Below are 13057 nucleotides of genomic sequence, written 5' to 3'. Positions count from 1 at the left end.
GAGATTTCCCAATCCTCTTCATTTCTCTTTGTTACAGCCTATATATCTGCTTTACATCTCTTGGCTACATTTCGTACTTTTCTGGCTGCCACATTCATTAAGTTTCCAAGAGCAGCTGATTCTTAGCATGCAGTAATTCTTGTTAGCCCGCTGAGAAGCTGACAGAATAAACCTTGCTGTTTGTTTGTTTAATTCCCTTCACTGAGCATTAGGAATTATTTCTGAAAGAACTCAAGCTTCCAGGTGTTCGCTTTTACATGCAAACATTTCATAACAGAAATAGTTCCCTTTTATTTTCTAAATGCCATGTTGAACAATCTTTATAGAAGACTGCAATGCTGAGGATAGCGCTCAATGGCATTTACAAAGGTCTGGTTTGCCCCAGACAGAAGCGTTTAGAAAGTGGTAGAGGAAGGGCTACAGTGTTTTGTAGTGGTGGTGGTTGGTTGGTTAGAGGGTGTTTTTTTGCATTTCAGTGAATACAAGTGCCCTTTGTTACATTTAAAAATACTATGAATCTACTCCTCTTGCTGAAGATCTTTCCCCATTTTATATATAAAATGCAAACAAATATTCAGCACAGAGAACAGATTAATAAATACACATATGCTCATGTTCTGTAGCTTTTTGCTAAGGAAATGTCATTATGGCAAAGATGTTAACTGACTTTGAAAGCTTAGTTGTAAACCTATATCCCTAAGGGATGCTTTGCCTCTTACCGAGCCAGAAAGACTGCTGTTGAGTTCTCAGCACTGTTTCCACCCAAAAATGATGGTTCAAGACATAGGCAAAATTAAGGAGTTAATTGGGATACATTTTCATCGGACTATCACTTATGATAATCAGTGTACGAGTGTGTGTGTGCCTGTGTGTGCAAACTTCTTATAATACATTTTTTATTTGTAACACAATCACACCGGTTGTCTAACAGAAAATTTAATTTAAAGGTTTTTAAAATAACAACATGAATCAGAGCTAGTTTTAACAACCCATTGCCTGCACATACCCATACACATAGTTTTGCCTGGAAAGACTGTAATGACGTATTCATAGGTATGCCGAAGGAAATCGAACTCAGGGCCCTTACAAAGACGGTCTCACCAATTAATCTCTGAATTCCAATCCCAGAATTTCAAATCCTGCTTTGGGAGGAAGGTGACAGATGGTCCCTGAGATAACCAGTGCTATATTTAAGGATTTATCAAGCAGAAGACTTGGGAACTCTTCTGCTAGATAGTGACTAGCTAGTGCAGACCACAGAACATGTAAACATACAGTTTTACCTGAATTATGTGAACAGCTCATTTGGTTTTACTGGGACAGTCCAAGTGCTTAAACTTAATTCCATGCATGCTTGAAAGAGCACAGCCTTAGCCCAGAAGGTATTTTAAGTTAGTTGAAAGACCCCAAAAAACTGATGGGGTGGTGCAGTAGTAAATATAAGCACAGTTGCAGCCAACAGGGCTTTTCCTTAAAAATTTTCATTTTGAGAAGGAAATAAAAGTAAGTTTTCATAACCTCTCTCCACAAACATTTCTGGATGAGGGTTCACCCACTTAGGGCATCCTCTTTACTAAAATATTCCTCCCACTGTCTCTGAGAAGAGCTAGATTTCTTGTAGCTTGGTTTCCGAGCATCTGTACAGAGGAATGGGAAAGCAGACCTATAGTTAACTCCTCGTCTGCTGGCAACCAGGCAACTCCCTGTAGCAAAAACTCGGTAGCAACCTGGTACTCAAAGCACCACACTTCTAAGACAAGTTGCTCAGGATTCTGTAAGTCAATGATATGTCATGTTCTCATGCACCTTTCCAAAGGTCTCGCTCTTGGGTAAAGATGCTAAGAAAGTGCAGGAAATAAATCTCTATGACTGAATGAAAAGAACTGCAAATGTGACTTTTAGTTAAATCTGTTCCAGAATGTTGCTCCTCCGTTTTGAATAATGATTATGAATGATAATGAGCTTTCTTCCCAGTCAAGTTAGAGACATACATGAGGTTTTGCAGAATCAATGCTTCAGCGCATATTGAGGGCTCCAACTTAAGAGTGGGAATAGCTTGGCATAAAATTACTATTCACAACATTCTCTGTGGCCACCTCAGACTTTTATGAATTGGATCTGGAGCCAGCGGCTTATAACCTGGCATCATCACCGTGTGCCTTTAAATACACTCTAAAAACCAGGGGGTTCAGAAGCTGACTCAGAGCAGCTCCGACAGCTGTGTAGGAAGCAGTATGTGCAGAAAGCGGGGAAGGGCAATCTTCAGCCTTCTCAAACACAGCTATTTCAGATTGCCAGTCAGAGCTCCTGCTTTCATTTTTTTCTCCAAATACCCCAGTCCCACAGGCCTGTACATTCCAATGGCTTCTTACATCCATGTAATTCCACTTATTTCAAGTGTACGTTAATTCAAACATTACCATTTCAGTTTGGGAAACTGTAGCTGGCCTACAGAACTGCTGATGATTCTTTTCTGAAACAGAAGAGTTACATTAAAAAAAACACAAGAAAACTCAAGAGCTAAAACCACTTTTCATTTATTTGAGAGAATGAAACAGTTTCTTTTTGTTTGGCTGACTCACATTTCACCAATGCTTCTTTTATGAGTGATACACGAAGATACAGTCTGAAAATATCTTCCAGTACAATTAGTATGAAAATCCCATCATTGCAAAACTACATCTATTATTTACTGAGGTCTTTGCATCATGAATTTCAACTCAACAGATTTTTACAACATAGTTTTAAACAGCACGGCAGCCATTCCAAAGCCTAGTAACTTTTTTAAATCTCAGAAAAGTATTTTTACGTTACTTAGTACTTATATAAGGCTTTTCATTAACAAATTCAAAAATATTTAATTGATGAAACTTTAAGGTGGGCTCTTTTACACTAGGGACAAGCAGCAAGGCTTGAGTTGCCAATCAACACTATACAGGACACACTGGGCAGTGTCACTTTCTAAAAATGGATGCAGAAGAAAATGACAGCTGTTGGAGGGCAGGCAAGAACAGAGGAACACACCGATACAGGGTCTGGGCCTTAGCACTCTGTGAAATGCAAATTAACCACGTAAGGGTTTCCTTTACTGCAATGAATACATGAGCCAGCAGTTTAAAGAACTAGTGTCTAAAGACTGTCTTTTGTAACACATTAAAAAAATGAAATAAAAAGTCTATACACCTACAAGAAAGATAACAGTATATTACACTTACCCCCTATCATTTCTAGATACGCTGTATCCAGAATTGAGTCTGAAGTATACAGAAAAGAATTCTCTTAGAGTACTCTCCATCTATTTCCAAAGGCTAAAGATTATTTCACCAAAAGCAAAAAAGACGGGAGGTGCACAAATAATCATACATTAAAAAGTTAGTAAAGATTTTGCTGACAAAGGAAAAAGGAAAGAATGACAGAAGGAAACACAGACAAAAGTTTATATTGAAGAGGCTTCCAGAGTCAGCTTGTATGCTTGCATAAAGCTATAATCTACACTTGGATTTTGATTTTACATATAAAGATTAACTCATGAAGGCATTTAACAAGCACGTATGGACGTATTTATGTCCCACCACAGCTACTGAAACTTGAGCGTGTATTTATAATACTACAAATACTTATTTGCTGAATTGGTACCTAAAACTATGTAGTGAGAAGAAATGTGCTGATGTGCATAAAACTTATCTCTACGTGAACAGCTACAAGCTAAGGGCTCCCACGTTTGCAGTTCAAAAGGAGGGGCTGTTCATATACGGAAGCGGGACCGAGCAAAAGTCAGGCTTTAATGCAGCCCTGTACTGCATGCACCATCATGATTTACATCTGCTGCAGCAGTCACAGTTCTCATTTCTCACAGCCTAACTCCAGCCTCCACCATGGAAATTGTACAAAGCAGAAGAATTAGTTACTCCATAAATATTTACTCCTTGAAAGTTAAGCACGTGCTTGTTTCAGGCAGTTTTGTGCCTTCAGCCTGCAAAACGAGACTGACTCAGTGCGAGAAAGTAAACGCCATGGTAACAGAGACTCCCGAGAGCCAAATTCATCTGGAGATGTGAAGACGACCAAAAACGCTGAGGTGCCAGGCGGGTGGGCAAGAAGTAGTCTGAAGATGACATGAAACACATCCGCGCGCTGCCGTGGCTCCCGGGGCGCCCTGCTCACAGTTAAACACCGCTCCGGCGGTTTCCCCCGCCAGCCAGGAGCATCATCTCGTTGCGGTGTGCGGCTGCTAACGGCTCGTTGAAAGCACCAAGCGCGAGTGCTGCTTTCCCAGCAGCAGCAGCTCCTCCAGCACTGCCAGGCGAGCCCCGCCCTGCCTCGCAGGCCTCGCCCCGCAGGGCACACCGGAGCCCGGAGCTCCGGCTCACTCACCGCGCCCACGGCCCGGCCCCAGGGGCGGAGGCGTGCCTCGGGCCCCGGGGCAAGGCCCCACGTTGGGACAGCCGCCCTCTCCGCTCGCACCTCCTCCTCCTCCTCCTTTTCGCACCACCCCCTCACAGCCCACACCCGGCCGGGGCAGGGCGCCAGCGGCGGGAAGAGAGCCCCGGCCCGGGATCCCGGCTGCGCCGGCTCCCCGTCGCCGACCCCCGCGCCGGCTCAAGTCTCCACACAAGCGGCAGCGAGCGGGCTCGGGCTCCGCAAGGAGAAAAAGGCCTTCGCCGCCTGCGACGGCGGCTGCAGCCAGGGGAGGTTCGGTAACGGGGCGGCCCGGTAACGGCAGCGTCGCGCGCCCAACAGCCCCGCGCCGCCGCTGGCCGCTGGCCGCTTCCCCCGCCCAGCCCCGCGACCGCCCTCCGGCGCGGATTGGCCGACGCTCGCCCCACCCACCACCTCCACCCCTTCCCCTTCCTTCCCTCGCCTTTTACGTGGGCCAGGAAAACCCCGCCCACCCCACCTCCCTTCCTCTCGGTTGGAGAAGCGTGTTGTCAATCACGCCATCCACGGTGCGCGTACCAGCTCCCGCGTCCTCCTCAAAGCCCTGAGCAGGGGGGGGGGGGGGGGTGTTCCACGATCGTCTTCTTTCATTGGCTGCTCGGCGCCGTCAATCACCCAGCGCCGTCAGCGACGGCGGCTCCTCTCGCCCCTTTGGCGGTCGCCTCCGCCCCGCCCCTTCCCCCTCCTTCCTCCCCTCAACTCCACTCGCTCCGGCAAGTTGTGCGGCCGCTCGCCCGCCGGCTCCGGGGCTCTGGCGGCGCGGCTGCGGCGGGCGGAGACACTCCTGGCGGCCCCCGGCGGAGCGGGAGGGGGCAGGATGACGGCGGAGGCGCGGGGAGCGCCCGGCGGCAGTTGAAGGCGGAGAAGGGGCGTGTGGAAGCGAGCGACTGGGGAGTGGAAGCCGCCTCCCCGGCGAGCTCGGCCCAGGGGCGAGTCCGGCCGATGACAGCGGGCTCGGCGCGGGCTGGCGCAGGCGAGACCGACTGAGGGGGGCGCGGAGCGAGCGAGGCGGGAGCGGGGCAGCGGCGCCGCCGAGCCCGGCCCGCGGCGGCTCTCGTCGCGCCTGCCCTAAGGAGAGTGGGAGCCCGGTCCGTCCCGTGTCCGTCGTCCCCCATTCCACCCCCTCACCCCCCCGCGGCGGGAAAGTTTGGCGCCTGCCCGCCCCGCCGGGCAAAGTTGTCGTCGGGTTTGTTTGTTTGTTTTTCCCTTCCCTCCTCCCCCCCTTCCGGTCTCCCGCCGGCCGCCGCTCTCCTCCGCCTCCCCGGCAGCCGGCTCCGCACGGAGAGGAAACGGCGAGGGAAGCAGGAACTGAGGAGCCAGGCGGCAGCCCGGACCCAGGAGCCCCCCGGCAGCCGGCCCCGCCGCCGCCCCGCTCGCCGCTCGGACGCCAGCCCTCTCCTCCTTTCTTCGCGTCGCTGTGGTGTACGCGGGCAGGGAGGACTTGGCTTTCTTTTGGTTTTGTCTTTTTTTTTTTTTTTTTTTTTTTAAAGCCCCTTTTTTGCTCGCCCGCTTCTTCCTCCGCTTTAATATATGCTTCTGGAGAGCGACGTCCCCCCGCGCCGCCTCACCGCCCAGCCATGTCGGCGGCCATCTCTGCCGCGGAGAAAGTGGATGGCTTCACACGGAAATCGGTGCGCAAGGCTCAGAGGCAGAAGCGCTCGCAGGGCTCCTCGCAGTTCCGCAGCCAGAGCAGCCAGGTGGAGCTCTCGCCGCTGCCCCAGCTCAAAGGTACGGTCCGGCGTCCTTCCCGGCCCTCCCCTGCTCGCCCCAGCCCTGGGGCTACAGGTGCCGGTGCTCCCGGCCGCCCAGGGCTGCCTCCTCTGACACCGCTTTGCCCTGTCGCTGCCTGCCCTGGCTTGTCCCCTTCCCCCGCACCCTCTGGCCGTCTCCTCCTCCGCTCCCGGGGCTTTCCAGGTGGGGACCCCGCAGGAGCAATTCTGCGTGCGGATGGGCTCGGCTCCTCTGCTCACGTAAACAAGTGTCGTACAGGTCGGTTCTCGTTTGCTGCCCCGGGGACTGGCTCCATTAACTCGCCACCCCTCCTCGGGGAGATTTAGGAGTCTTGGGAGGGCAGGTGTGCTTTTTGAGGGCTTACTGCGGAAAATGGAGACGCTAAATTGAGTTGAGAAGTGCAGGGAATTGAGCACTAAAACCTAGGAGCGAGCTGTGGCTCCTCCCCCGGGGGATTTTGCAAAGAGGAACTCTGTGCCTCTGGCATAATATCCTCAGTTACCGGAGAGAGTTTGTGTTTGGTTCCTTCCCATCACTTTTGGACGGTGTTTGAATGACGCTTTGCCCGTCTTGTTTTAACGTTCAGGAGTTGCCTCAGAGACCTTCTACGTGGTGCTGTATGCGAACGCTCACAAGTGAATGGGAATTGTAGATGCTGGCATTGCTGACGTTAAAATAGTTAGGTGAAGGTTTTAGCCTTTGTACTGGAGCTAAAATCTGAAAAGGCTCAGTTCGTTAGATTCCAAAAATGAAACTAAAGTTAATTGCAACCTTCCACACCTTTGAAAGTCAAAATAAATTTCTGTGTATTTCTTCTTCTAAGAATTACAAAAATTATTAGGCAGAGAATATAAACTTGTTATTAAAGTATTTGACAGGGACCTGGAAAATACAGGAGAGAGATTACCTTAACATGACCCAGCGTATTAATTTTACACTAGTGTTAAAGTCTTAAGGTTTTTGAAGCTGTATCATATGATGGTGGAAAACATCTGATGATTTGCAGCAAATACCCCAAATCTGAATGAAATATGGCAAAATTAAAAATATTCCTAGATACTAAGTAATTTTGTTTCTGTTTGATATTCACGGCTTTTACAGTCATGAGTTGTATTTCATGACAATTTTTTCTTCCTACTTCCGAGTGGCAAATGTACACGAACTATAAAACTGGCAGAAATGTTATTAAACACAAATAAGCTTGGGTAGAAGAGTAACAAGGGGAGGTTGTTGTTTTGGGTTTTTTAGCATGTTTGTTGCAGCAGCCTTGGGTTTTACTTTAACAACAGCAAGGGTGTTCTTGCTGCTTGTTTTGGGCTTGCTTTGTGAAGTTGTGTCCTGTCTTGGTACACTAGTTTGATTTGAGGGATTTATAACCGGAATAATTGGTTTGAAATCAAGATTTAGTCACATGCTGTTTAGACAGTATATTTTCCTCAGATTAATTTTATAAAACCACACTTGAGACCTTGTAAAAAGCACTTGGTAAATATTGCACATAGGTGGCAGACTTCAGAAAGTTTGAGTCCTGATCCAGCAGACAGTTAAACATACATACTTTATGCAGGGAGTATTTCCAGTTTAACTCAGCAAAATGTCCAAGTTTACATTCTTTGCCGAGCTGTGACTTTTATATTAATTTTTTAACTCAGTATGATTAAATCTTACAGTTTTGTGAGTGTGGTTTTACAGCTTTTTCCTTATAACACAGAGAAGATTTGCATGGGATCAGCAGCTCAGATGTTCAGAAATTTGAGGCCATAAACTATCAGGAATTTCTTCAGTTATGCAGAGTTGTACAGTAGTTTGAATTGTCTTAAATTCTTAAAGGAGGATCTCATCTGTCTTTATGCTTATGATTTAAATTGCCCTCTAAACCTGCTTCAGAACATGAATTGTGGGCAAAATACACTTTTGTGAGTTACAGTATCCTAACTAGCCAGTCAGCAGAAAGTCAGACAGTGCTCTTCTGCGTGTTTTCTCCTTTGGGTTTGTGATGTTAGATTTGTCCTGAACACAGCTATGGACATAGGATGATTTCTCTCCATCTGCTTGAGGGGCTCCCTCTCTCCCTTCCTCTTTTGAACCTCCCCTGCCCCCCAAACCTAAAAAGCTTCTAGGAGGGAAGTGTTTGCTTTCTCTATAAATGTATCGTTTTGTAAAACTTCTTGTTCTAATCACGTATGTCTTGGGAAGATGAAGCTTTGCTTTATTATTTAAAGTTAATATGGAATTCAGTAATAGTTGCAATGCTGCCAGTGTAGTATCATCTACAGAGTAGTAGATGAGTGTTCCTAGGGAGGGGCTGAAAAAGGAAAGTACAGTCGTACTGATGCCTGAGGGTGCTTGGCATACACTTACGAAATTAGGTTAAGACTTTTTGCTTTTCCAGATATCTTCAAATAAATGGTTAAATCTGAGGTGTTTGAAGCTTGTATTGGGAGAAAAGAAGCATTTTGTAGATGAAAAAGCAGTTTGGTATTATGCTGCTGTAAAATATTTCATCTTGTTTATAGTTACTGTCTTGTTTCATCACTTTTAAGAAAAAATATTCCGAAGTAAGTATAAACAGTATTCTAAAACTCCCCAATGGGTTTGTGGCCTAAAATACTTACATCTACTTTACTGGAAGGAGAGATGTTCCAGAATAAAAATAAAAATTACCCATCCACTTTAAAACCTACCTTCTTGGGTAGATAGTGTTGTGGGTTTTTTCCCTTTTATCTAGGGACTGTTGTTTGTTTGCCACTGAAATGGCCAGATCAGATTGTGTAACATGCTTTCGTAGTTGTGTTGTTTGAAAGCCTGTACATATTTCTGGAGTTAATTGTACTGATGGTGCGTATTACCAAAATTCCTTAATTTTACTGCATATTCTATGACTGCTAGGAGAAGAACTATATCTGCAAGTAGTAGGTAACAGTCCCAAATAGTAGGTACTCTTCACTTTGGAGGTTTTGTTGGGGAAGTGAGATTGAGAGGAAGGGCAGCAAGACTGTGTGTTGTCATTAACATTTGGCTTATTTTTGTGTGTGATGATATCTATAATTTTTAGATAAAAGCTCAGCAAAACCTGACTCATGTCAGGATACATAAAATAATTAGTAATGTGTTCTTCAGTTAAGTTAGCAAGTTTCCTGTGTGTTTGTCATTTAGGAGAGTGTCCATTTTACTGTACTCTTTAGAAGCTGAATAAGAAATACTGAAGACCCAGTGACTGTATTTAAAAGAAAAAAACCCTCTCGTTAAACCTGTTAGAAGTTGAAGTTGCTTCCCCCCATCTCCTTTTCATTTCGTTACTTTATAGTTTACATAATACAAATCCTTTGAAAAATCTGCAGCCAAGTAATGTGCTGGTTAACAGCAGGATTTTATCACTTCATGGGCAATTCTGAGAGTGGTGAGTTTAAAGAAATCTGGCAAAGGAAGTGTTATTTTTAACATCTTAAGAAGCGGTAATTTTGTCTCAATAGCAAGTTGTTTTAAAAGGCTGTGATAGCACATGCAGTTACCTTAATTTTTGAAAAAAGAGATACAACTTGACCTTGGAACCTGATCTGACTCATTACAGTAAATGTATGCATACTTGTTTGTCATTTTTGGTTGAAGAAGCATGTAAAAATACAGGTGGAAAATGGTGAATAGAAAGCACAACTTGTTGCTTTTATTTAGTACAATTAATATGGTCTGTCCGGTTGTAAAGCAAATACACTTTTTTCCCTGTGTACCAAACATGTCAAGTGCAGCTGGAATGAATAAACATTTCCTGATGCCTTTCTGTGATCTTAATAGTGAATATCCATTTGGGAAGATGCATGTCACCACAGGCTTAATTCCTATATCATGCTCAGAGAATAAATATATGAGAAGAAATTCTTAGTATTCACTTCCAAATTAAACTGTCTCCCCACCAAGAAAACTCTGGCCCTTACAGCAGAAGAACTGGAAGGTGGTCCAAAAATCTTTCAACCACAGGCTAGCGATGGTTATAATGATCTCTGTGGGGCTGAGAGTTACAGTGGTGAAGTATACTGGAATAAGACATTTTTAAGAAGACCTTCCAATGTGTAGTTTTAACATTGAAATACGGGATCTAAAATAGGTGTTAACAATAGTATTTTCTGTACTTAAACCCTTGAGAGAGAGCTTGTGTTTGATTGAAAACCAGGTGTTGTGTTCAAGCTAAGCTTTTGTGGAAACATTACAGGAAGGCCTAATAAGCTTGCTTATGGGGAAAATTTTAACGTTATTAAATCTACCAGGGTCAGTTCAAACCTTAAACTTCGAATGTTTGGAGTCATATACTGTGTGCTTCAGAGCAACAAAACTAAGTGGAGTTAAAAACAGCTGAGAGGAATTCTCATATTAAATTGGTTTTGCTCCCCAAAGGAAAATGTCCCTCAGAACCTGAGAATGGTTTACTTTTACTACACCCTTAATAAATATTTGTCAGTGAAATGACAGTTTTCTGTCTCGGATTTGCACTTTATCTTGTATCCTTCATGATTCATGGTTATTTCCTCTTCTGTAGTCCCCCATCCTCTACCTTCTGAATTCAACATCTCTTGCAACTGCGATCTTGTTGGGTGAGTTTTTCCTTGAGAGAGATGATCTTTATTTCAGATGAAGAATGAGGATGTTCTGTGAGGAATTTAGGTGTAACTCTTATGTATAATCTCAGCAGGGCATACTATAAAGTAGTCAAACTTCTGTTTAATGAAGTTACAATCTTGAGAAATAGAGAACCTATAATAGCTAAAAAAGCTTCAAGAATTTTTTTAATATTCTAGTGTAGTTCCATGAAAAATGAGCTGTTTAATTTTTTTTTTCTATATTAAGGAACTGTTCCTAGTTTATGGAGTGGAACATTTAGTCTTTAATTCTTAACAAATTGACCTTTTTTACCCTTAGACTTGAATTTTTGGTCTTAGAATATACTTCCATCAAGAGCAACTCCTAAATATAGAGCCTATTGACAGTCTTCACATGAACTTTTCTATTTAAATCTTGCACATCTTCTGTGTGCCAGCTTAGTATCAGATTTCTTTTTCCATATTCATTGCTTTCTAGTTTAGTCAGATATTAGTTTTGCAGGTGCTGAATTTAATGTTAGTTGCTGTAGGAAATACAAATGGAATTACTTATTGCTCCAGGCTATCTGATGAAAAGAAGATTACTTCAATCTACAGATTGTATTTTTTTAATATCTATCTATCTTAAAATCATTCAGTGCTTTTGAAAAGGTGTCATACCAACAGTTCTGGGCAGATTAATTTTCCTTTTAAGCACAGAAGGGGTACGTATTGTGTTCTTATGAAAAAAGACACTTCCATTGGGAAGGATATAAAATTCAGCTTCTATGCCATTGTAGTCCTGACTCCTGTTTTAATCTAGCAGGCTAAAATTGTATTTATAGTCTCATAACAGCATGTGGATTTTGAAGGTTGGAACCACAGCTGAACTAGATGAATAGGTAGTAAATAACATCTGTTTTATAAGACTCCCTTGGCAAAATGCTCTACTAGAAACTGGACCGACAGTGACAGCTTCTTTTTAATGTCTGAATCATTGATTTTTATCAGAGAGTCACTGAACTAGTTTCTGTTAAGTTTTGCTGAGTTCATGGCCAATGAAGTATGTTGTCTACAAGATGACTATTTCATAGTATACTTTTGACTTAAAGATAGAGCTCATCACAATTAAGGTCACCTACAATTTTCCTTCACAAGACCTTATTCTCAGCTGCTTACAGCATTGCTAAACTGTTTGGACTGAAGTTTTCCATGCCAAGTATGGACAGTTTTATTTGGAACTGTTTCTCAGGCTAGCTTTCTTAGTTTCAGCAAAAACAGTTCAAACTGCTTCAAAGACTAGAGGAAAAATAAATTGCATGGTGTCAGTATTAAAAAAAAAAAAAAAATAAACTAACTGCCTTGAGGTTTAATGTTTGCTGTACTTCGGAGCTTAGCACATAGGTCTTCATGAAAATTGATCTAATTTGATCCAAATTCTAAGACATGCTCAGTAGCAAGACTGGTGATTCAGTATCTACTATGCTATTCTGTATAGATACTTTAATATCTACCACTGCTCTCATCTACTATGCTCAGTGAAGCTACTATGCATGGCTTTTCTTTGGTTTTCTCATCTGTAGTACTGTTAGGCATGGCAACGAAGTGTATGGAAAACTTGTATTTTTTCTACAAGCAAGACCCCAGAAGTGTCTTACAAGGGAGGGGACAGAATGGAATTGGCGGGCTGGTTAGAGAAGCTGAAGTGGGAGGAGAGGGCAGAGGCTAGCTCTTCTCCAGTAGCTGCAGTAAGCTTAGTATTTTGAGTCTCAGCACTCCTGTGGACATCTGGAAATGTTTCTTACTGTACTCTCTTCTAGTTTCTTCATAGTTTTTCATTGCAACTATGGTTTTTGAGTTTTCTGTGATGTTCCTAAAACTTCTTTGGCTTAAGGTTTTTGTCCTGTACATTAGGAATTGATTGCAGATGAGTTGGCTCACCAAATGAGTCTTTACTTGAGAATTTAAAAATGAGGAGAATGTAACTGCAGTAACCATGATTAGAGCATGAAATTAACTTTCAGTCATTGTGCTCCTGGCTACTATATGTTTGGGGGGGGTGTGTGGGAAGTGAAGCTGAGAAGAGCGGATGGAATGTAGATGTAGGATACTAGGCCTTGGTATTTTAAGGGTATGGAGGCTATGGGAAGAGACAGCAGTCTGATTGGAATTTTAGGTGACCTGTAGCCTGCTAAAGTAGTAGCATGTATTGCTGCTGTGAATATGATGAAGGGAAAAGGATATAGATTTTTTTTTTTTTTAAAAAAGATTGTGCTGTTGTGTTGCCCAGCTGCCATTGGGAAAAGATTTATATCTTG

General features: G+C 43.7%; 1 protein-coding gene across 1 annotated transcript in view; it reads left to right on the top strand.

The window, feature by feature from the left end:
* Positions 1–5133: 5133 nt before the first annotated feature.
* PPP2R5A (protein phosphatase 2 regulatory subunit B'alpha) overlaps positions 5134–13057 on the top strand; it is a 48190-nt gene continuing 40266 nt past the window's right edge. Inside the window, exon 1 of the mRNA XM_074817945.1 lies at positions 5134–6165. Within this exon, the coding sequence (XP_074674046.1) occupies positions 6015–6165 (151 nt within the window). The 5' untranslated portion in view covers positions 5134–6014. The remainder of the gene's footprint in view (positions 6166–13057) is intronic.

Source organism: Strix aluco, chromosome 3 (genome assembly GCF_031877795.1).
Source record: "Strix aluco isolate bStrAlu1 chromosome 3, bStrAlu1.hap1, whole genome shotgun sequence".
In the NCBI taxonomy this organism is placed as follows: Eukaryota; Metazoa; Chordata; class Aves; order Strigiformes; family Strigidae; genus Strix; species Strix aluco.
This window is presented reverse-complemented; position numbering and strand designations above follow the sequence as displayed.